The 24,810-nt window shown below is 39.6% G+C and overlaps 1 protein-coding gene across 3 annotated transcripts in view; it reads left to right on the top strand.

The window, feature by feature from the left end:
• The window catches only part of ABL2 (ABL proto-oncogene 2, non-receptor tyrosine kinase), a 114,800-nt gene extending 90,123 nt beyond the window's left edge, over positions 1-24,677 (top strand). For 2 of the 3 annotated variants that reach the window (XM_003340125.4, XM_001365978.5), the window contains exons 4-12: positions 1,392-1,664; positions 3,539-3,623; positions 5,462-5,639; positions 6,142-6,326; positions 7,394-7,546; positions 10,214-10,303; positions 12,758-12,931; positions 13,442-13,675; positions 14,018-24,677. In XM_003340125.4, the coding sequence (XP_003340173.1) occupies positions 1,392-1,664; positions 3,539-3,623; positions 5,462-5,639; positions 6,142-6,326; positions 7,394-7,546; positions 10,214-10,303; positions 12,758-12,931; positions 13,442-13,675; positions 14,018-15,189 (2,544 nt within the window). In that variant the 3' untranslated portion in view covers positions 15,190-24,677. Of the gene's footprint in view, positions 1-1,391; positions 1,665-3,538; positions 3,624-5,461; positions 5,640-6,141; positions 6,327-7,393; positions 7,547-10,213; positions 10,304-12,757; positions 12,932-13,441 lie in introns of all 3 variants that reach the window. The other variant, XM_007480880.3, reaches the window with a different exon arrangement.
• The last annotated feature ends 133 nt before the right edge of the window (positions 24,678-24,810 follow it).

The raw sequence follows: 24,810 nt of genomic DNA, 5'->3' as shown, positions 1-24,810 counted from the left end.
ATTGATTAAAAAAGGCTTTTTTGTCTCTGTAACACTGAAAGATTGTCAAACAGGTCAGAAAATAGTGAGCCCTAGATGCCATGGGCTCATGTAAAGCATTTTGCTTATAATTATATGATACTAGCATAAAATAGATGTGTCATTAATTGTACTTGACTCTTCTTATAAAATCATTTTGAAGTGATTTAAGTCTTCTTTATAGAAATGTGTGTATTACTTTTGAATGGCTTCTGCCTTGAATTCCCTGCCCCAGCCTTTTTCGCTCATTGCATATATCTGTCATTTTGTCCCATCCTATAAATATGTACAACCAAATAATTGGACTATAAGATTCCAATAAATGAAAATTTGGCTACCCCAAAAGTATGCTTTAACCTATTATATATTCCCTGGTCCAGTAAGTTATATATAAATATATAGGATTTGAAAGGTCCTGTTAGGCAAACAACAAAATGGTCTGTCCCACTGGTGTCAAACTCAAAAAGAAAAGGGGCCATTAGGCTATACATAAGGATCCCTGTGGGCCACATATTGACTTAGTTTAAAATATGGTATTTTGTGTGTTTTACTGTATTTTTATCTATTTTGCTAACTATTTCCTAGTTGCATCTTATCTCATCCAAGGCATACATAAGAATGCTACAGGGCTGCATGTTTGATACCCCTGGTTAAACCAGTGAGTTCACTAAGTATGCTACAATATTTTAGATATTATATCATTGCAATTGATAGTTTAGTGTGAATTTTACTTACCCAACACACTGTATGAAAAGTATATTTATCAACCTCAGAACATGGCACCTTAGGGGGCAGCTGGGTAGCCCAATGGATTGAGAGCCAGGCCTAGAGATGGGAGGTCCTAGGTTCACATCTGGCTTTAGATACTTCCCAGCTGTGTGACCCTGGGTAAGTCACTTAACCCCCATTGCCTAGCCCTTACCACTCTTCTGCCTTGGAGCCAATACACAGTATTGACTCCAAGATGGAAGGTAAGGGTTAAAAAAAATGACACCTTGAACTCACATAGAATTCAACAAAAACGGGCTCTTATAATGGGAAATTGTGAATCCATGAATCTCCCAGCTCTCTCATAGGGTTTTCAATTTAGATACTGTTTAAGTGCCTCTTGCCAAAGAATACTATGCAGAGGTGTGGGGTGGGGTGGGGGTGGGATAGTTCAGGAGCCACTGGGATAGATGAGATGTCTCTAAAGACAAGAATATATACTCAATCCAATTGAACCAAAAGTTTTATGCTTTCTTTTTCATAGTGTTTCATAAAATGTGAATATTAAATCCTCTTAACTTTAGCCCAATAAAAATACTCAATTTTACTCTCAAGTTCTCATTTACTTCCTCCACCTCCTCGCCCCCCATCCCACTCTGTCTCAGGTATATGTGACAGCAGAAAGCCGATTTAGCACTTTGGCAGAGCTTGTTCATCATCATTCAACAGTGGCCGATGGGCTGGTGACAACCTTGCACTACCCAGCACCAAAGTGCAATAAGCCTACAGTCTATGGAGTGTCTCCCATCCACGATAAGTGGGAAATGGAACGGACTGATATCACCATGAAGCACAAACTTGGGGGTGGCCAATATGGTGAGGTATATGTTGGCGTCTGGAAGAAATACAGTCTTACTGTTGCTGTGAAAACGCTTAAGGTGGGTAGTTGAGAATCACTCTACTTAGGCTTTTTGTCTCTTGAACTTAGCTTAGTCATTTAGAAATACCAGTACGCCCCTGCCTTTAGAATGCTTTCCACCCACTTATGCCAAACACGTAAACAAATTGTGATAGTTAATCTCAAGTCCTTTCCTGAAGAGGTAGTCGCAAGTTGTCTTAGTGGACAAATTGACTTAGTATTCACTGCTGCATTGCAGAGAAGCCTACATGTGAGAGAGTCCGAGTGCGGAGGCTTCTGATGCATATCTCAGTGGGAAGTTAGAAATAAATATAATATTTTTAAATGAGAGAATAAAATTTTATTTTTCATGCCTTTTGCTGGTCATAGTTTCTCTAATGTCATTGAATCACAATTTTCTAGTGGACTGATAAAGCTTAATTTTAGCTTATGCTCTTCCTATTTTCTTCTATGTATACTGTCACTTATTCTCTTCTCTGTTCTACTTAGTGCTAAACCTACTCTCAACCCAACCGTGTGTGTGTGTGTATGTACGCACACGTATGTGTGTGGAACACTCAGGATTTTAAAAGCATTTTCTTTCACTTAAATAGTATAGGTATTATGTGCATTTTACAGATAAAGAAACATGCATGCAGCACTGTTGACCACCTTTTCATTTTGAATTTTGTCTTTTCCTCTGATATTTGTCCCTGCTGTCTTCTGGTTGTCTTACTTCTTTGATGTATCATCATTCATGAACCTGCTTTCTTCATATTTGTGGGTCTACCCCAAGGTCCTGTCTTGGGCCCCTTCTTCTTATATTCTCTCTCAGTGACCTCAGCAGCTTTTGTGGATTTAAGTAGCATCCTTGTGCAGATGATTCTCAGATCTTTATCTTCAGGCCTGAGCTCTAGACCTGAAATCACTATCTAACTGTCTATTGGGCATTTCCAATAGCTATTCAGTTGGTTTCTTAAGCTTATCATATCCAGAATTCATTCTTATCCCCCAAACAGTGCCTCTTTCAAACTTCTCTTTCTATTGAGGGCACAGCTATCCTTCAGTCACTTAGGTTAGCAACCTAGAAGTCATCCACTATATTTCCTTCTCTTTCATCCTCCCATACCCACTCACTTGCCAAGTCTTGTCAACTCTACTTCCATAACATCTTTTCCAAATTATTTTTGTTCACACAGGCATCATACTGGTTCAGGCCCTTAATCATATCACTTCTGGATTACAGTAGTAGCCTCCTCATTGGTCTTCTCTACTCTCTCCAATCAGCACTCAATACAAATGACAGGTTAATTTTCATTGACTAATACAATAAATTTCTATTTTTCTCTAATCTGCACTCCACATATCTAGTTAATTCATATTCCTAAAGCACAATTCTGACCATTTTGTTATCCACCTAAAGAAACTTTAGTGGCTTCATAGTACAAAGTCCTTTGGTTTTAAAGTTCTTCACAATCTGGCTCCAGTCTGCATATTTAGTCTCCCTGCAAATTACTCTCTTTTCCCTAGTTTGCTTTTTGTGTCACAACCCAATGCCTTTGCCTTGACTGTCTCTCTTTACCAAAATACTCTACATCCTCAACTTTATTTCTTACAATTTGTAGCTCTCTTCCAATACTCAGTAAAGATGCCACCTCCTATAGGAAAGTGATTGTCACGGTTGCCCCACTGGGTGTCCTTCTCCAAAGAAATTTCTTTGTTGTATGTATTTTGCAAATATTTTGTATTTAAAAATTTTTATTCATGTTGATTGCTTTTTTGGTTTTAATTAGTTTTAAATTTTGTTCAGAATTCATTTCCTATTTTGGCTTTTATGTTTGAGGTGAAGTAGAAGAGAGGTGAAATGACCATGAGTAAATAAGGGTTATTTCCCTCCATCTTTTTCTTTTTTAGGAAGACACCATGGAGGTAGAGGAATTCCTGAAAGAAGCTGCTGTGATGAAAGAAATTAAACATCCTAATCTAGTTCAGCTACTGGGTGAGTAAAATTTCCTGATTTTTTTTTAGCCAGATTTCTTCAAATCCTCTAGTCTGTATTCTATAATTTCCAAAATCTCTTTTTGGAAGCACTGTATTAGAAACTCAGAATGAATCCTTTCTCTCAAAAGGTGTCTGTAGGTTTCCTTGTAGAACCTATGTACTGTGTTGAGAAGTGCTTGGGAAGCCAACAGTCTTGACTTAATTAGTTTAAGAATGTTAGTGTAGTTCATTAAAATAAATCAACAGCATTACATACTTTTACCTCAGACAGTAGGAGTTGGAGCAGAGCTGGGAGAAAACAAAGCACCAAGGCTGAAGAGTTAGGTCTATGCCCAGTCATCTAGGCATGGTCTCTTCCCTTTGTACTGACACATTGGATGTGTTACATTTTGTTGATATCATGTTCTCCTCATTTTTCTTTTTAGCTATTCTCTGCTTATCTTCAGTTTGATTCCCCATTTGATACTTATGTATTTCTTTTCCTTATCCGTGTTCTCAGGCCATTAAAATTGAAACAGAAGTGGCCTCAGAAATTAACTTTTTTTTGTTCATATATGGGTAGTACTATCCTAACAATGGGCTGTCTGATTTCTCAGGATCAACCCAAGTACAGAGAGGCTCATCACCATTAGGCTGGCTAGTTGCTAATTGATGCTCTTGCCATTTCAACTAGTGAAACATAGAAAAATCCAAGAGCCCCCAGTCTTGTTTGGAATCCTTGTACTTTTTCAGTGATGCTCAGAATCCTTGATCTACCAGGATTTGATTGAACAAGTATTTATGAGGTGCCTTGACTACCAGGTCCTAGGCACCCAGACAAAAATCACATGGTCCTTCATTTCAAGAGCTTACATTCTACCAGAGAGACAGCATGCATAATATAGGCAAAGAAAAACATTTACTAAGCCAAATACAAGCTAATTTTTATGGGGAAATCTATTAGGTATTCTTTCAAGAACCAGAAAAGGCCACATTCTGAAGATCTGGAGCTAAGTTTTAGCAGTTGAATTGTCTTTTAAAATATGAGATATTCCAAGAGAGAGACAGCCAATCCAGAGTTAGGTAGTTAGCCAATTCCAAAGGAGGTGGAGAATTCTAGGTGTGGAACAGCAAAATCAGTTTGTCTGAACTTTGGAATGTATGGAGAAGAGTAATGTTTATTAAGACAGGAGAAAAAAGATGGGACCATGTTGTGAAAAACTATCAACTCATGTATTTGATAGAGGCCAAAATAGCACAGAAAATGGTTTATTCCTATTAGTCATAATACCATGCACCAAGAACTTAGCAGATGCGTCTAATATGTGTCTGTTTCTTCATTAATATCCAAATATACTGGAACACTTAAAAACCCTTTTATTGAGCAGGAGCTCAATAATCACCTCCACTTTGGGCCAGCATTATGGAGATGGTGGGCCACTTTGGTGGCCTAAGAGACACATAGCTTCCCATAATGGAAAGACTCCAGGACTTGGAGTCCAAGGGATCTGGTTTCTGATTCCCCTTCTGGCACTCTGTATGGTCATGGACAAATTATTGAACCTCTCTAATGCCTCCTTCACTTGAGTATTATAGAAATAGCACATGTAAAGTCCTTTATAAAGCTTAAAGCACCATGTTGGTGTCATATGGAAGATGTGAAAAATTTCAGGCACATTCTGCCCATCTGGCTTCTGCAAATCCCAGGTTCCCAGGGGCTGGAAGGAACCCTGTGGCTTCCTTGTTGATCCACTGTCCAGAATGATTTGGGTGGTATAAAGGCATTTTGTGTTGTGAGACCTCCTCACAACAGCTTCTTTAAATGCTTCCAACCTTTGGTCTTTCCCAACCTGTAAGGGGTGTGTACCTTGGAGCCACCTTTCTACATAGTAACTGAATACATGCCATATGGAAACCTGCTCGACTACTTGCGGGAATGCAACCGGGAAGAAGTCAGCGCCGTGGTTCTGCTCTATATGGCAACGCAGATCTCTTCTGCCATGGAATACTTGGAGAAAAAAAACTTCATTCACAGGTGAGCGAACAGGCTGGCCCGATGCCCTCAGGGCCCCCGCAAAGGTGCCTCCTGGCTCTGTACTGCCCTTGGGACCTTGAAGGCCTGGCATCAGCTGGGACCCACTTGGGCTTTGATTCCATACTTGGTCCTTTTGCTCCCCCTAGTGGTCCAATGTGGCAGTTAGCTTTACCTGTTGCAATGATTGCAAGGATCAGATAATCTGGTCCAGTATCCTATCCAATGATAACTATATAATATATTTAGCATGTTATCCAATGATGCTCATACACACATATTGTGTGCCACTTAGGGAAGTTATGCTTTTATTTTGTAGCCATCAAAAACTGTAACCAGTTTCTCAGTTTTATAAATGCTTTTCTTTCACATTTATTTTTCATAAGAATGATGTTTGTATCAGTAGCTTCTCTAAGTTGTTACTCTTGAAGACCCTAAATGAAATATTAAAAGACTCTCTTCCTCTCCTACAAATGTAACCATTTTGCTGTTTTCTCTTCCACAGAGATTTAGCAGCTCGTAATTGTTTAGTAGGAGAAAATCATGTGGTCAAGGTTGCTGATTTTGGCTTAAGTAGATTAATGACTGGAGACACTTACACTGCTCATGCTGGAGCCAAATTTCCTATCAAATGGACAGCACCAGAAAGCCTGGCGTACAATACTTTCTCAATTAAATCTGATGTCTGGGGTAAGAATGAAAGAAACTTATTTTGACCTAGATGTATACTTTTTTTTTTTGTAAATGACCTATTCTTTTCTCTAGCATTTGATTCTTATGGATCCTTATTTTCCTTTCTCTACCTGATCATTTATAATTATATCAGAGTTCTAAAGATACTCTGTAAAAATAAATTTTTCCCCTTATTATTTTCTACTATTGATTATTAGATCTTGTTTACATGATTGTTTTTCTGTCTCTCAGAGAGTAGCTTAAAAATACCTTCTCCCATTAATAGTTAGCCCAGCTCCTATTTAGTTCTTGGCTCCTCAGGAAATGATATAGTTCTGTAGCATAAAAAAAAAATCTCAAAACCTTGATTATAAATTCTCATCTTAGCCTCTGACTGATTGAGTTTTATTCTTTATGCTTCCCTTTCTGATACCTTATAGATTTTTGGGGAAGCATAACTAATTGGGGGGAAAAAGTTATGGCATAAATTGTATAGTAAGAACTATAGGATATTAACCAGTGCTGCCAAGTTCGAATGCCTGTGACTCGTACCATAAGACTCCTTTCTGTACTTTGAGTCTTGTCTGAGGTGCACTTCCAATTTTAAAATGAATTGAAACTTCTAGAACTGTTCCTTAAAATGCAAGATTCTATTCAGATAACTTAAGAGAAAGGGTAAATTTAACTTTATAATTATTGAAATAAATGAACCAGCACTAGTCTGGGAGTTGTTTGATGAAGGCCCAGCCCACTTCCTTTGTGCCAAAGTTTATTTTTTGTGTCTCATTTATTTAGTGAAAAACCCAGAGTTATGCAGCCAAAAAAAACAAACAAACAAAAAAAACCCCATAAATTCATCCTGGGAGTTAGAAGGAAAAAATTTATTTCATTCCTAGAGGTGTAGTAGTTACTATAGCAAGTACTATAACAGCCAAGTCATGATAGGAGAGAGGCTAACAATAACATGTGACACCCCTCCTCCAAACCTCCAGAAGCTGATGGTAAATTTAACTCATGAGAAAAAAATAGTATCTCAGGAGAGAGGCATGTGTGTTTATTCTTTTGTCTTTCAATTCTTCATACAGCTTTTGGAGTACTGTTATGGGAAATTGCAACCTATGGTATGTCACCATATCCAGGTATTGACTTGTCTCAGGTCTATGACCTATTGGAGAAAGGCTATCGCATGGAGCAGCCCGAAGGGTGTCCCCCAAAGGTCTATGAACTTATGAGGGCGTGTGAGTACTTTCACCTGCTTTTTGTTTTGTTTTCTTTTTTATTTTAAAAGATTAAATCTGTAACTCAAGATGATTGAAGGACTTGGGAACCTTTTACCTTTCTGAGTTGCTAGACTGAATCTAGTCCAGGGACATTTCTTTGGTAGGCTTTTGCTGTTTCCCAGCCAAATGCTAAATCATATGACATGTTATTGGGTCTCATTCAGTCCTTCTTCTGTAGTGTGTTAACTTGCAATAACTATGAGCTCCCTCCTACTTAACATGAGATCTTGCTAAGAATTTGAGACTGAAATAGAACTAATTATTTACCTGGAATGTCTCTGTTTTCCCCAGGGGAAATGAGCCAGTAGAATATAATTCTGATGTAGAAACCAAACCCTGTAGTTTGTGGGGTAGGAGTTGATAATGGAATTAGGACCCTAGCAAATGGAAGCACCAGCATTTCAACTAATAAGTAGTCCTTCTGGATCTGGAATCCATAATAGAGTCTTATCATTAGAAATAACAGAGTTGGAAGAATCTACAGGAATTCTCTTTGTAAATTATTTATTCTCTGCTTAAAGACCACCAGTAAAGAGCAAGTAGTTCTACTTTTATCATTTTTTTCTTAAACATTATTTTATTTGATCATTTCCAAACATTATTCATTGGAGACAAAGATCATAGCCGACGCGTGATTCCACTGGGTATCACATGTGTTCTTGATTCGAACCCATTTCCATGTTGTTGGTATTCGCATTAGAGTGTTCATTTAGAGTCTCCTCAGACATGTCCCCTCAACCCAAGCAGTTGCTTTTCCTCGGTGTTTTTATTCCCACAGTTTGTCCTCTGCTTGTGGATAGTGTTTTTTCTCCTAGATCCCTGCAGATTGTTTAGGGACATTGCATTGACACTAATGGAGAAGTCCATTACCTTCAATTGTACCACAGTGTATCAGTCTCTCTGTGTACAATGTTTTCCTGGTTCTGCTCCTTTAGCTCTGCATCACTTCCTGGAGGTTGTTCCAGTCTCCATGGAATTCCTCCACTTTATTATTCCTTTTTGCACAATAGTATTCCATCACCAACATATACCACAATTTGTTCAACCATACCCCAACTGAAGGGCATCCCCTCATTTTCCAATTTTTGGCCACCACAAAGAGCGCAGCTATGAATATTCTTGTACAAGTCTTTTTCCTTATTAGCTCTTTGGGGTACAAACCTAGCAGTGCTATGGCTGGATCAAAGGGCAGACAGTCTTTTATCACCCTTTGGGCATAGTTCCAAATTGTCCTCCAGAATGGTTGGATCAATTCACAACTCCACCAGCAATGAATTAATGTCCCAACTTTGCCATATCCCCTCCAGCATTCATTACTTTCCTTTGCTGTCATGTTAGCCAATCTGCTAGGTGTGAGGTGATACCTCAGAGTTGTTTAGATTTTCATTTCTCTGATTATAAGAGATTTAGAACACTTTCTCATCTGTTTATTAATAGTTTTGATTTCTTTATCTGAAAACTGCCTATTCATGTCCCTTGCCCATTTTTCAATTAGAGAATGGCTTGATTTTTTTGTACAGTTGATTTAGCTCTTTGTCAATTTGAGTAATTAAACTTTTGTCAGAGGTTTTTATGAAGATTGTTTCCCAATTTGTTGCTTCCCTTCTCATTTTAGTTACATTGGTTTTGTTTGTACAAAAACTTTTAAATTTGATGTAGTCAGAATTATTTTACATTTTGTGATTCTTTCTAAGTCTTGCTTGGTTTTAAGGTCTTTCCCTTCCCAAAGGTCTGACATGTATACTATTCTGTGTTTGCCTAATTTACTTATAGTTTCCTTCTTTATATTCAAGTCATTCACCCATTCTGAGTTTAATTTGGCGTAGGGTGTGAGGTGATGATCCAAACCTAATCTCTCCCACACTGTCTTCCAATTTTCCCAGCAGTTTTTATTGAATAGTGGATTTTTGTCCCAAAAGCTGGGATCTTTGGGTTTATCATATACTGTCTTGCTGAGGTCACTTGCCCCAAGTCTATTCCACTGATCTCCTTTCTGTCTCTTAGCCAGTACCAAATTGTTTTGATGACTGCTGCTTTGTAATATAGTTTGAGGTCTGGGACTGCAAGGCCCCCTTTCTTTGTATTTTTTTTTTCATTTAGTTCTACTTTTAAACCTAATTACTTGGAAAGTTTTCTTAATATCAAGCCTAAAGCTTTTCTCCAGTTTATAAATTTATTTTTAGTTCTTCCCTCTGAGCCCAAGCAAAGCACAGCTAATTCCTCTTTCAAAAGAAAGGCATTCAAATTCCTAAAAATATCTGTCATGTCTACCTAAGATTTCTCTTCAAGCTATAATGTTCATATGGCTTAATCTCAGATCCCCTCACCATCCTCATTAATATTTTCTAAACTCTGACTTGTCAGTATCATTCATCAAATGTGGTGCCTGGACCAGGACAAAATATAGTAAAACTATTAATGCTTTTACTATGGATCTTTTACTTTCTTTTAATGCAGCTTAAAGTGATACTAGTTTTTTGGGATGTTTCATATCACACAATGACTCATCATAATTTGTGCCAAAAGGGTTCATGACACACAAAAAAAGATTAAGGATCCTTACCCTGGTTGATTCTTTATCATTGTAAGAAGCATTAAAATTTTACCCTGTTCCTTATCATATAGGCTGGAAGTGGAGTCCATCTGACAGACCATCTTTTGCTGAGACTCATCAAGCTTTTGAAACTATGTTTCATGATTCTAGCATATCAGAAGGTGAGGTATCTGCTTCTTGTGGTGGGAATGACACTTCAGAAGGGATGGATCTTTGTAGTCTTTTGTGATAGAGACATGAAGAGAGAGAGAGGTTTTGCAGGACAAGCCAAGATGCAAGAACCGAGGCTGGGGACCTGACCTGCCTGTCAATCAATGAGAAAGTTCCATACGGAATGTTCCTGGGAGGGGAGGCAGTTGAGCTGGCCAGGGGGAGGATCTGATTCTCTCTCTCTCTCTCTCTGGGAGTTGAAGCTGGCTGAAGGACCCTTTGGAGGCTTGGCTTGGTTTTTGGCTTTGACCAAAGGAGGAACTGATTCTGTTTCTCTCGGGGAGTTGAATTTGACCAGGGGAGAAACTGGGACTTCTGACTCTGTCTGTCTCTCTCTCTCTGGGATTTTACTGACCAAGAGTTGGAGAAAATCCAGGCTGAAGGAGAGCTTTTCTTGGTGGCTGGCTGAAGGAGAGAAGCCCTGAACTGATCTTATAAACTTCTGTCACAGACTGAAGGACCCTTGAGGGGGGCTTCTAAAATTAGGTTGAGAGACCTGAATTAGGCTTTGTGAAGAAGAAAGAAGATTTTAACAGTTGTCTTCCTCCATCTCTCTAACTGTCTTAGAGTCTTAGTTTGACTGGACTACCTTCCCAAACCCTCAAATTCTCCCTCCTTATAGATTAGGGAAACCCTCATCCCTCCTACCTCAGTTTCCCATCCTGTTATCCCAATAAACTCCCTGACTTGAAAAAGGAAAAGAAGAGAGTGCCTTTATAGTTCACTCGGGGGGGAGGGAAGAAGCCAAAGGCTTCAAGAAGAACTGGGAGGTGAGGGAGACAGGGAGGAGAGGGTGAGGGAGGAAGAGGGAGGAGGAGGTTAAGGAAAATATTGATGTTAGTCATCAAATAGGGATCAGTAGGCAGACCCTAGAGCATTCTCCAGTATCTATCTAGAGCAAACCCCCTATAGCATTTTCCTGTGGCAGCATCTCTCAGTATCTCTCTTATCTCTGTAGCAAGTTTCCCATACCAGCAGCTGCTCTCTAGACTCAAACCAGAGTACATTCCAGTTAGTGCAACAAGAAATAGTGTCTGTCAGAGTACCATTGCAACAACCAGTAATAGTGTCACACAGATTATCTTTTCTATTTCACTTGGGATACTAATTTTTCTACTGTATCAGTGCTGATCATTTTTATTTGTTTGGGGAGGAGAAAAGGAAAGATATTCCTTTATATATGTCAGGTTTTTAACATCAAAATAAGTTTTATTGAGGAATTAATTTAGTAATTTTTTCCTGAGAGAATCAGAGTGAAAATTCATTTAATTGAGCAACATTTAAGACATAGGACCAAGAAGGGAAAAAAAAGGCACATTTTAGATCTTCCAATCACTCAGCACTTCAGAGACAGAAGCAGTTCATAAAGCAGTCAAGATTTTTAGTCCATGCTTTTGAAATATCTTATTGACACTTTAATCTGATAGTCACTGATGCATACAACATAAGAAATCTTTAAAAGAGTGATGTCAACAGAGCCAAAGAAAATCAATACAATGATTACAACCATGTCAATAGAAAGAATAATCACAAAATAATTTAAAAATTAGAATGATTACAACCATGTCAATAGAAAGAATAATCACAAAATAATTTAAAAATTAGAAGTCCACAGATAAGGAATTGAATCTGTTTTCAGATTTTTTTTTCTCTTTTTCTTAAGAAAATAAAATTAAATGCAATGGCTTTCTGCAAAAGGACAGAGGGAAGTATGCAAGGGGAAATTAGGTGCTAAAAATATATCAGTAAAATTTTATTTAAAAGTAATGAATATTTTTAAACTATATTAATTATAAAAATAACACCAAAATTTTACAGTTTATTCAACTCTTCCTGACTTTACTCTGTTGCTCAAATGATGCTACTTCAGTGCTTTTGACTGTGTCCAATAAAAACAAAGTTTTATCTTACAAAGTACAATGCTAAACTACATTTTTCTATTAATAGATCAGCTATTGCTGACTAATTGAGGGGGCAAGCAATTTTCCAAGAGCCGAATTTATTTCATTTACATAAAATGGAACAGATTGTATCCACCCTCTTCTTAGTGTGCAGGTGTAGCCTAAAAAGTTAGTTTGTGGGGATGGTGGCTGTGTGTTGTAAATTACCTAAATTGTTATCAAATTTTTCTTCCTTTCCTCTTTCTCTTTTCCCCCTTTTCCTCCTTTCCTCCCTTCCTCCCTTCTCCCCTTTATGCTCTTGACATTTTAAAAAGCATATTTACTCATCATTCTGCATTCTAAAGTTGAGACCTAATAAACTCAGCCTGCTTGAGTTTTGGTGGATATTAATTTGTCATGTATAGGGAGATGCCCCTCTATAATACTCCCTTGATTTGTTACCTTTTCTGAAACAATTTTCACTGTTTGTCTTGGCTTCCCCTTTACCCTTGTGTCTTTTCACAGAGGTAGCTGAGGAGCTTGGGCGAACAGCTTCCTCCTCATCCATTGTACCATACCTGCCTCGATTACCTTTGCTTCCCTCCAAGACCAGGACCCTGAAGAAGCAGGCAGAAAACAAAGAAAACATAGATGGGACCCAAGACTCTGCAGAGCCCTCGGCCTCTAGCTCAGCACCAGGTAGGAGAGGGCTGCAAAGTCCAGAAGAAATTGAGAAGCAGTGGGGCAGGGGTACTTTTCTTTATGTTCTGAACTACTGAAGGGTCACCACTGGGCAGGGATGGTGGCAATTTTGCCTGCCACCTTAAGTGGTCCTTGATCCTCTCCCTTATACAAGGTGCCACTTCCAGCTTGAGCTATTTAACCACATTACTCCTGATCGCAAATAATGAATGCCTTGATACTTTTGGGAAAACTCCATTAAGCTCTATCAGTGATTCCAAATTTAGTTGTTGTTTTTCAAGCTATATATATGAAAGATTGATGTTATTAGAGAAGTAGCCCTTTCCCCATCAGTATGTATGACTTCTTTATAACCTTTCACATTGATTGCCAAGAATTCAAATAAACTCTTGTAACACCTTTCAGTCTACACGTTACCATAGGGCAGGCAGGAACATCCTTGTGTTATCTCATAGCTTTGATCATGGATTTAGCTCTTACTTATATTTGTTTGAACATTTTCTTCAGGGTTTATTAGAAGCACACAGCCCCCCAGTGGGTCCCCAGCACTGCCTCGAAAACAGAGGGACAAGTCACCTAGTAGCCTCTTGGAAGATGCCAAAGAGACAACTTTTACTAGGGACAGAAAGGGAGGCTTCTTCAGCTCCTTCATGAAGAAGAGAAATGCTCCAACACCTCCCAAACGCAGCAGCTCCTTTCGTGAAATGGAAAATCAGCCTCATAAGAAATACGAGCTCACGGGTAACTTCTCATCTGTTGCTTCCCTGCAGCACACTGATGGGTTTTCTTTTGTTCCTGCCCAACAAGAGGCCAATCTGGTTCCCCCCAAGTGCTCTGGGGGGAACTTTGCCCAGAGGAACTTTTGTACTGAGGATGGTGGTGGTGATGGCAGTGGTGACGGCAGTGGTGGTGGAGGAGGAGGGGGGAGTGGAAGCACTGGTGGTGGGTGGTCAGGCATCACTGGCTTCTTTACACCACGCTTAATCAAAAAGACCTTGGGCTTACGAGCAGGTAAACCTACTGCTGGTGATGAAGCTTCCAAGCCTTTTCCAAGATCAAACTCTACATCTTCCATGTCTTCAGGGCTTCCAGAGCAGGATAGGATGTCAATGACACTTCCCAGGAACTGCCAGAGGTCCAAAATCCAACTGGAAAGGACAGTATCCACCTCTTCTCAGCCAGAGGAGAGCACAGGGAGGTCAAGTGACCTGATTCCCAAAAAGTTAGAGGAAGGCCCTGCCTTGTCCAGGGAGAGACCAAAAGCCAAACTTTTACCCAGAGGCACCACAGCTCTTCCTCTTCGAGCCCCTTTGGGGGATGCAGCTGTTATAGAGAAGGACTCAGTGGGATCAGGGGCCTCGGTGGTCCCTAAGAGCAAAGAGAAGAATGGTGCAGTTCGACTTGGGATGGCAGGATTGCCAGAGGATGGAGAAAGGCCGGGTTGGTCGTCTCCAGCCAAGGCTGCGACAGTACTGCCAACCACTCACAACCACAAAGTGCCCGTTCTCATTTCACCCACTCTGAAGCACGCTCCAGCAGATGTCCAGCTCATTGGCACAGACTCTCAGGGGAATAAATTCAAGCTCCTATCTGAGCATCAGATCCCGTCCTCTGGAGATAAGGACCGACCACGACGGGTAAAACCAAAGTGTGCTCCACCTCCACCCCCAGTGATGAGGCTTTTACAGCACCCACCCACGTGCCCAGACCTCACTGAAGAGCAGAATACTCTGGTTGGAGGGCAGCTTGGACCAGAAGTGCATGAAGGTGGAAAAAAGGCAGCGACAGTGACAACACCTGTCAGTGCAAAAGCTGGGAGGCCGGCAATGCCTCCACCTCAAGTGCCTCTGACCACAGGTTCCACATCACCTGCAAAAATGGCCAACGGCACTGCAGGCACCAAAGTGGCGCTGAGAAAGACCAAGCAGGCTGCCGAGAAGATCTCAGCAGATAAAATCAGCAAAGAAGCCCTGCTGGAGTGTGCCGACCTGCTGTCTAGTGCCATCACAGAACCCATGCCCAATAGCCAGCTGGTGGACACCGGACACCAGCTGCTGGACTACTGCTCAGGCTATGTAGACTGCATCCCACAGACACGCAACAAGTTTGCCTTCCGGGAAGCTGTGAGCAAACTGGAACTCAGCCTGCAGGAGCTGCAGGTGTCCTCAGCGGCTGCTAACCTTCCTGGAACAAATCCCGTCCTTAATAACTTATTGTCATGCGTCCAAGAAATCAGTGACGTGGTTCAGAGGTAGCTACTGCCAAACTGGTTGGAAGAAACGCTTGCTGGGGATGGGCATGGGGATGGGAAAGGGACTCGTTTTTCCTGTGTTCTTGCTTTCAAAAAATGAAAGACCGATACTTGAGAGAGTTCATGTGAAGCACCTCAGATCACTGAGTTCTCACGTTTACAGATTCATCTCAGAAGTTACAAACACACACAGTGCAGGGAGGGGAAGATGGGAGGATGTGGTGATGGGCAGAGGAGAGGCTGGATGGGGCCTGTTAGGAATCACTTGGGATCATAGGCGTTTGTGTGCTGCCCTGGAGAGAGGAGGCCGACCCACTTCTCCTGGGGTGGAAGGGCTTGGCCCTCCCAGGCAGAGGCAGGGAGCTTCCCCTTAAGGAGCAGCCGTGGGAGGCTCAGACCCCTCACTGTACAGGCAGAAGGGGAAAGGCCCTGGCTCTCTTGTCCTACAGTTGGAGTCCTCTTGGCACCAACCCCAAGGTGGCACTGGCCAGGCCAGGAGGGAGGGAGAGGGGATGCCCCAGAAAGCATCTCTGGGCTCTTCCATGGTATCATTGCTGCTGTCATCACAACTGCAAAATAGGTTTTAGATGCTCTTGCGTATGGGGTTCTCTACCCCCCCCCCCCCCCAATCCCCATTTTGTATTTCTGTTGTTTCCAAGGGAGCAGCACCAGGGAGTGTAACCAGGATCACCTCAGCATGGACAACTTTTCTTTGTTTGTCCCAGGTGTTAGCTGGCACTCACTGATGCTGCAGAGCTGCCACCCTGCCAGGCACCATCAGCAAGTGGGGCATCGTTTGACCCAGTGGTGATTTCTTCCAGTCCTGGCTGGGCGAGGTGCCCTCCACATTCTTTATTAGCATTCAGAGTATTGATTAACACAAGAACTGGGTGTGTCAGTTGTTGGGCTGCAAACCTCCAGAGGACTTCTCTGCTATAAGTACCATGATGTTCTCTCTCTGTCTCTGTCTCTGTCTATCTGTCTCTCTCTCTCTCTCTCTCTCTCTCTCTCTCTCTCTCTCTCTCTCTCTCTCTCTCTATATATATATATATATATATATATATATATATATAATGTCTCACACACAATCACATTCACAAATATTTTTGGCTCAGGTGGATAAGGGTACCTGAGATTCTATTTGGTTTCTTCAGCTTCCTAATACACTGTTGGGGAGGGAATATGTTCAGGAGTGTGATACATGTTTTCCTGAAAGCTCACAGTAGTAATAATAGCTAAAGTTTATTTAGTTCTTTGAAATTTTCCAAAGGACTTTAAACTGTCAGGCCCATACATGGAGTTTCTAGCTCCCTCTCTAAAAATTTGTCTAGAAGATCAGAGAAATCACTTTTTTTCCCCCCTAACCCTTCACCTAGGTAGTCTTTCAGAAGGGCTAGTGTGCCAACCTTGATGAGTGTGAGTCTTCCTATCCATGAGTTTTTACTTTCCTGGGACCTTCTAGATTGATAAATGTGCCACCCCCACACCTTATCCCCAATCCAATCAATACCACCAGAGCCAGTTTTCACTTGTGCTGCTATAGCATCTGCCTCTCATGTTTGTCCTGATTGATGGAGCTGTATGTTTGTAAGAATCAGATTGAAAATGTTTGTCTTAACATGACATTTTACCCCACTTAAGGCATCCAGAACTTCAGGGAACAGTTCTTTCCAGGAAAATATTATTTAGACCCAGAGAATTTTAGTTGAAATTAGAACTTAGAATTTTGCTCTAGAAAAGATTATATTTTCTTCTCAGATCTAAGTAGGGAAGCTAATTGGGAATTAACCAATATGCATCAGAGGGGCAAGATGTTATTATTCCTGTAAGCAGAAGAGCAATACTTTCTGCTACATGCTCCATCCACACTCATTAGAATCCTATTAGGAATAGAACAGCCATTTTGCAACTTCTCCCTCCAGCAAAATATCACCTTAGTTTTACAAGATTGGTGTTAAATGTTCAACATTTAAGTTTTATTGCCATTATTGATTAACTGTCACAGGTTTATTTTTTCTTCTTTTAAATGAAGATAACTTATTTTCTAGGGGATTATTAAAATTGTATAACTATCCTTTGAGCTTCTCTACTAAAAGCTTTTTAGTGCAGTGTTTTCTTGGATAGTTTTTCTTCCTTTTCATGTTTCAATACCAACTGTTAATGAAATTTAAAGCTGTGTTGAACCCCAAGAAAGATGTTAGAGCTGTAAGGGGGCACAGTATTTTGGTTGAAGTTTTAGGTCTTTGACCAGGGTAAAGGAGAGTGATGTTTTTAATCAGAAGGAAAGCAAACTGGGTTAAATACTATCGGAAAGAGGCAAAGTATAGGGGAAACATGAGAGGAAGAAATAATGGGTTCTATTTTTTCTTTCAAATATTCACAAATAATGTCTTTCTTCACAGCACTTGCCAATTTAGTACATGCAATATTTGGCTAAGTTAATTTAATCTTTTCCTCCTTGAGGCCCACACCTACATCACACATTATAAAAAACAAAACCTGTTAGGGTTGTGTTTTCCTTAGGAAAAGAGAAGCAATAATGTTTGGTCCCTGAATTAAGCTTTTTCCTAACACTGGAGTCATTTAAGTTTTTCCTTACTAACTCTATGGTCATCCTTGATCAGTGATGATCTGTGGTAAATAGGGAAAGTTAATGCCCTACTCTGTTACACACTCCACTACATACTACTATGTTCTATTACCCTTACCCTAGGATTTTAAATATAATGAGCCCGTGATTGTATTTGGGAGTCCTAAAGTGACACTAGTTATGAAGATCTTCCCTTTGCTTCTACTAGTAAACTTTAACCAAGACCAACATCTTTTTTAGAAGGAGGAAACAAGTTAAAACTTCAGAGTGATTATGCCACTTTTCAGCTTTTACTCTGAACAAAGGTATGAAGTTATGGCAGTGTAATTGTTTCTTTAAAGAATACTCTTCTTTGGAAGGATCTTCTTCCATAAAAGTGCTGAAAAGAAGACTTACAAAAAGACACATTGCTACTTTTAAGAGTCCTGGATTTTCCACTGATGGTTAATCACTTATTGATTATGCACTTCCTAGACTAGCAATGACCTTTGTAGCATGGGCCAACCTGTCCACCCTCCTCCCAGGTGGATTCTTGGGGACCTCAACCTTGCAATTTTGGGAGCTCAAGGCTCTAGTCAGACACTGTCAATTTGTTCTACAAATAGAACTTAGTTTTTTAGTATTTTTATTTTTTTCCCCAAAGCATTTTGGATTCAGAACCGTAGAAGACTGTTTCTGGAGAGCTCTAAGAGCCAATGACTAAAACTATAGTTTGGTTCCTTCATCTAGTCTAAGGAGAAGGCAAGGGGAAAAACACAACTAATAAATGGCACTGAAATTCTTTAAGAGTCAGTTATGTTTTGTTTCTAATTAGTCATATAAGCTTCCACTGCTTGAGTTTATTTATGTATGGGCTTAAATATGATATGGATATTATGGATGATTTCCAAACTGTATTTCCATCAGATACAACATTGATCTGTCGACTGCAGCTTGCCTCACTTTATACAATAGATCTTCATTAAAGGTAAAATTAAAACTTGTTTACTGCATTCTATTTTCCCATTAACTTTCATTATAATTTTCAGAGATGTGTGTTTATGTGAAGGGGAAAATAACTTTTGCTGGTATTGGTCCAAATATAGACCATTCTTTTTTTTTTCCTACCCTTGAGGGAAAAATTATGGCTTATATAAAACTTATATGTGGGCTGTAATTAGTCTCTCTTAGTACCAGATCCAGTTTAAGTCACATTGGTCTTCCAGAAGCATCTCTAACAACTGCTACCCCATTGGCCTAAACACATTAAAATGGGACCCATGCCAATTGCACCCATTTACAATATAAGTATGTAACTGGAAGAAATATTTCTCCCTTACCATGCAACCCTGTTCCTGAATCCCTTGAGATATAGCTTACTATGAAGCCTAACTCCCTCCCTTTCCTTTTTAGCCCAGGGCCAGAAAGCATTGCTTAGAGTAGAAGGTAGAAGATAATTGTCTCAGTGTGTCCTAACCAAAGAGTTTGCTTTTTGTCCCAAATCTCTGGCTCTGGAGTTTAATATTTGAGAGCAGAAAAGCAATAGGAAAGAGAGCTAGGTGTACTATATCCCCACTTTTGCAGCTGACTTAGGGAGTTGACTTAAGAGTAAAATCAAAGAAGGAAGCTATCAGTGAGGAAGGAAGAAGAGGATTGATCACCTATGGTAGCCCACCATGCTTTAAAAAGCCCAACTTCCCATAGTTCCTTGCCATTCTATTTTCCCACTTTCATTTAAGTTGCTATTTAATATTTCACATTTTTGTGTGGCAAAATCTTATTTATTTGCTTTTAGGGAAGAAAACAATGTAAATTTCTCCTGAATAGGTTGGTGATTATTGGTAGGACAATTTTAAATAATTAATGTATACTTGTGTATTTTTTTTTTAATTTACTTTTGGGGTGTGGCATTTATGCCAATATGGTAATCGGATTAATCCTTAATCTTCTTGTTCACTTTAAGGAACATTCTGCCCGTTGGTGAGGTATATTCCATATGTGTGTAATCATGCTGTTAGAGCTGGAATATACCTAAGAGATCATTCAAACCAACCCCAGTCATTTTTCAAATGTAGAAACTAAGACACACAGTAGTTTATAATTACTGTCTTAGGATCATACTGTGAGTTAATAGTATATCTAGTACTAGGACCAGGTCTCCTGATTTCTCATCCATTGCTTTTTTTTCCATACACTATGATGCCTTACATGAAATTTTGCAATAATAGTAACTCCCATTTATATAGTACGTTAAGATTTGTGAAGCACTTTTCCTCATTACTCTGTGAGGTAGATCGAGCAGGTTATTATAATACTCCCTTTTACAGATGTGGAAGCTGAGGTTCTGAGAGATTAATTTACCCATGGTTACACAGTTAAGTGGCTGAGTCAGGCCATGAACTAAGATCTCCTGACCCCAAGTTGAATACTCTCTCCATTATACTATGCAAGAAAGGTTATTCAAATAGATAGTCCATGTGGTCTATGGTAATATTATAAAACACTACCAAAGTCCATTTTATTGGGAGTTCTCACTGGCTTTTAAATGTTTAAATAGTCACATTGGCTAAATAATTGCCCTAAGTATTAGGTAGAACTCACTAATTTTTAAATAAGCAGGTTCAGAAGTCATGCAAGGATGCTTTCCTTTTAACCCCCATCCCCAAGCCCTACAGACCTCAGGCCTTGTAAGCAAATGTCAATTTTCATGTTGATAGTAAAGTTGTACTCTATTTTGAGGGGTGGGGGGGTGGGGTCTGGAAAATGATCTTATTTGGAGAAGTATAGATATGGAAATAATTACTTCATTAAACTAAATAAGTTTGAAACCCATAAAGAATATGTACAGAATGAGTCTGACCTTAACTCTTGATCAGCTAAAGTTACCCAATTTTGAAAAAACTTGGGGCTAACATTTCTATTTATGTTACATCAGTTTAGAAAACAATGGTTCCTGTTTTCCTATTGCTGAATAGAGAAACTTCTCTGGGTCTTGGTTGTTTTGTTTTGTTTTGTTAAATAAAAACCCTTACCTTCAGTCTTAGAATCAATACTGTGTATTGGTTCTAAGGCAGAAGAGTGGTAGGCAAGTGACTTGCCCAGGGTCACACAGCTAGGAAGTGTCTGAGGCCAGGTTTGAACCCAGGACCTCTCATCTCTGGGCCTGGCTCTAAATCCGCTGAGCCACCTAGCTTCCCCCTCTGGGTCTTGTTTTGATAAATTAGGTACCATCACTTGAACAGCCAACCTATATAAACTGAGAATGCTTAGTAATCTAAATGTGGCAATAATTTGATACAAGTTGATATTGACTGTGTCCCTTTAAGATTGTGCCCTGTGTAAATTTTTATTTTAAGAACGATCATTCTCTTAATTGGGGAGGAGTATGTGTGAGGTGCCCTTTCTCATTATTTCGTTATCTGGAGTACAAGTCATCGCCAAATAAGTGGTTGAAAAATGCTTCTTGAGTTTCTTCCCAGGATTCCTTACAATGTGTATATTTGCCATTGATAAGGCAGTCATTTTTTAGTGTAGTTGAACATAGTTCTTTACCCCCTTTGATCCTAAAACACCTAAGAGTAAACTCTGGTAGCCATAATTTTGAATCATAATCCTACATCCTGAAATCTATAGTTGAGAACCTCAAGACTTCTACCTCCCTTCCATTTTTATTTTTATTAACTCATCAGTGTGCCTCCAAGTAACTCATCATGGAGTTAACTCAAAATGAGTCTACACGATCATCTGTTCTTTACATTATTATGATGATTGTTATATTTTTGCTATTTTGTCACCACATTTCCCTTCGTTCCATTCAGATTTAGACTTTATACACTAGGCTTCTATATGAGTGACAAGGTGGTAAGAGATACAGCACCATGACAAAAAAAATGGACATCACATATCATAGCGTTTTTTCCCTCCTTTTGGAAGTACAGATTTAGGTCTCCTCTAGTAAATGTGTGTGTGGGGGGGGGGGTTCACCATCTGAACATGCTTCTTAACAACTTCTATGACTGCACCTGAGCTAGTTACAAACTGTTATAACCATGTGAAATGCCCAACCTTTTGGAGGATCAGGACTCCACTGAAAGTGCTCGTTTCCAAGAGCCAGCCTCTATGAGCTATACTAGTATTGGTAGTAAAAGTTCCAGCTTGGGTGGGTGGGACCTCACTGGTCAGAAAAAGAGGTGTAGGCTCTATCTAAAATCTCTTCTACTTCACAGTTATCTGGGACTCAATTTAGACCATACATGGAAGAAGGCTTTAGTTTTTATATGTGCAGTTCTAAAATAAAATGCAGGTTTTTTCAGTTCAACATTTTATGAGGCAGTTGTTCTCTAGAGCCACAGATGCTCTTCCTATTCTGTTAGAGCATAAATCACCTCAATTTGCCATTTGATGCTCTCTTTCTGAGTGGGAACACTTGGGAGAGTTGTAATGCCCTTACCTGTTTTTCCTCTCCAGAGCTTCCAGCAAGGGAATAGCTTGTCCCTGTTTGCTGGATTCAAGGTAGTTTAGAAAGTACTATCTTAGGACAGAGGAGATTTCTGTGTCACTGCTAATAGGCCTTGATGCTTTCTGTGTGAATAACACTGAAAGTATTGTGCATTTCTTCATACTGACATACTGGTATGGCATATGCTTCATAACGTAATCTGTTCCCAAGATACTTTTCTTGTGTTTGAATGAAAGTTAATAAAGGTCCCAACTTGTAATAATAGGGGGTCGGGGGAGAACAGATCTCATGCTCCTCCTACAAAGGAAAAGGAAGGAGACATCAGGTTATAATATGTTAAGTTGGTAACATGGCAAAACATCTCCATTAAACCAAATCCATGAGAATGGATGTTTTGAATCTCATAGGAAAAAATTCTGGCTGCCGTCTTGATTTTTGCACTATTGTTGAACCTGTACAACAGAGCTCTTCGTATTTCTAGTGTGTTCTCCAAACCATGGTGTTGCTGCCCTTCACTCTTCAGACTGATTTGTTGGCTGGGGCAAAGGAGTATGTCACAACTCCCTTCCTCTCCACCGGTGGCCGCAACCCTCCCCCCACCTTACCAGTGCACTGATTCTGATTTCTTTGCACCTATGCTCACTTGTATATTTGAAATTGTTTAAAGCCTTTCCTATAAAATGCATGTCCTTAAAATAAAGACCACTCCCATGCTTTGAAACCCCATGATAATGATAAGATCCCAGTTAACTAGGCCAAAGGGGATTGACCCATCAAATGTTTTTCAGAACCATAAGAGCACAATCCTGTTTTGTGTCCCACTGTACAGGAGTTTGTTGGAGGGTTTTCTTGGACTCGCATGGTTTTGAAGCAAAATTATAATCCTGTTCTGTGCTTTCTCTAGGAAAAATTCCCTTATCTTTCACTAGTGTACATTAATGCACACTCCATGTGTTTCATTCCAAATGTGATCCTCTAGAAGTCAGTATAGGAAGTTGAGCTGTGCCACACAAGACTTTGAGGTCTCTGAGTACACTACTTTCAAGTGGCTCATTCTTTAAGAAAGAGCAGAAGAGGTAAGCTTCTAAGAGCTGTCTGACTTAAAAGAGTAAGGTACTGTTCTGTAAATTCTATAAATCTGCTAAACTCTCCTTTGTACTTGATCTTTCAGTGTAATATACATAGACCATGTAAATATATACAGTAAAATCTGGTGTGATTGGGGTATTCTGGTCATAATGTCTATATTTCTAATACATTATTAGAATTTTCAGAACTCTCAAAATCAAACAGATTACAGACTACACTGAAAATGATTTAATTGTTGATGATTCAGAAGGCACTTCAGGTACTTGTCATAGGTAGCAATGCCTCAAGGTCATCATCATAAACACTAATCCTTGTACTGTAGATGCACCAAGTAGCAGTCAATACGTTTCTAGTTAATAGAATGCGAAGATGAACAAGTTTTCACAATGTCCTGTTGGGTTATCGCAGTTTATTGGTCTGTACTCCAAAAAAGGGCTAATAGGCAGTCTGGTTTACCTAGAGGAATATGGCTTTTTCAATAGCTGGAATGAGGCGAGGGAAGCATTGATTTAAAGTGATGGCTGTATTTTTAAAGAAGCATCTACCGAAACCTCTGTCTCACATCTTCCAGCCCTGTGGTGTATGTGTTTGCCATTGCTGTACATGTGAAGGTAAGGAAACCACATCACAAGATTTGACTCTTTTCACCTGTATTATACAAACAAGGAACTAAGACAGGAAGGATCAGAGTTCAGGCAGCTAACAAGACAATTTCTCTTTTGTGGACACAGTCAGAGCAGATGTCATCCTGCATCTAAACCCTAGTGTTTGCCACGAACAACCCATGTTTTTGCTTAAAGTATGGTCAGAAACCTGTTGCCTGTTGTGGATCTGATACTTTCTTTCCTCCTGCAACCTGATTCTTTTGGGTAACATTGGAGAAAACCCTATCTTAACTGATACCCACTGGATAAAAATGAGGTAGTGGATCCCATGGGGAGTGGGGTTCTGTATAATGAAACACTTGTTTTTTTTGTTTTGTTTTTTCAGTTTTTTAAATAAAATGTTTATACCAAAGGTCACACTTCCCAGCTGGTATGTGTTGTGCACAAAGAGCAATGATTCAGATCATTTCAGCACAGTTTATATCGTTAGTGAATACAGTGGAGAAAATATTGGATTAAATTGAAAACACGTTAATCACAGATTACATTACCAGTGTTGTTGATTGTTTTTTAATTGTTATTGTAATATATTTTGTTTTTCTAATTTAATTTTCTCACTCTGTTGTCTAACTGTGAACTGCTAACAGTGTTAAACTTGATGTAAATAAATGAAGCCCATGAAGGGGGTTTTCTTTCTGCCTGTTGTTCCACAAGGTTTTGCCAATTTGCATTTTGTTTTAAATAAAGGTTGCAATATTTTATTGGCAAAATGTTTGGTGTGCTGTGTTTCCATGAAGACTAGTTAGCATTACAAGCAGAAGATGAAGGGGTCTAGCTGGTCAAGGTGTGACCGAGTATTGGTTCTTTTTTCCCAGCAATATACAAGATATACTCCTGAATGTC

Source organism: Monodelphis domestica, chromosome 2, assembly GCF_027887165.1.
Source record: "Monodelphis domestica isolate mMonDom1 chromosome 2, mMonDom1.pri, whole genome shotgun sequence".
Lineage (NCBI taxonomy): Eukaryota > Metazoa > Chordata > Mammalia > Didelphimorphia > Didelphidae > Monodelphis > Monodelphis domestica.
The sequence above is the reverse complement of the archived record's forward strand: the minus strand, read 5'-3'. Positions and strand labels throughout refer to the sequence as shown.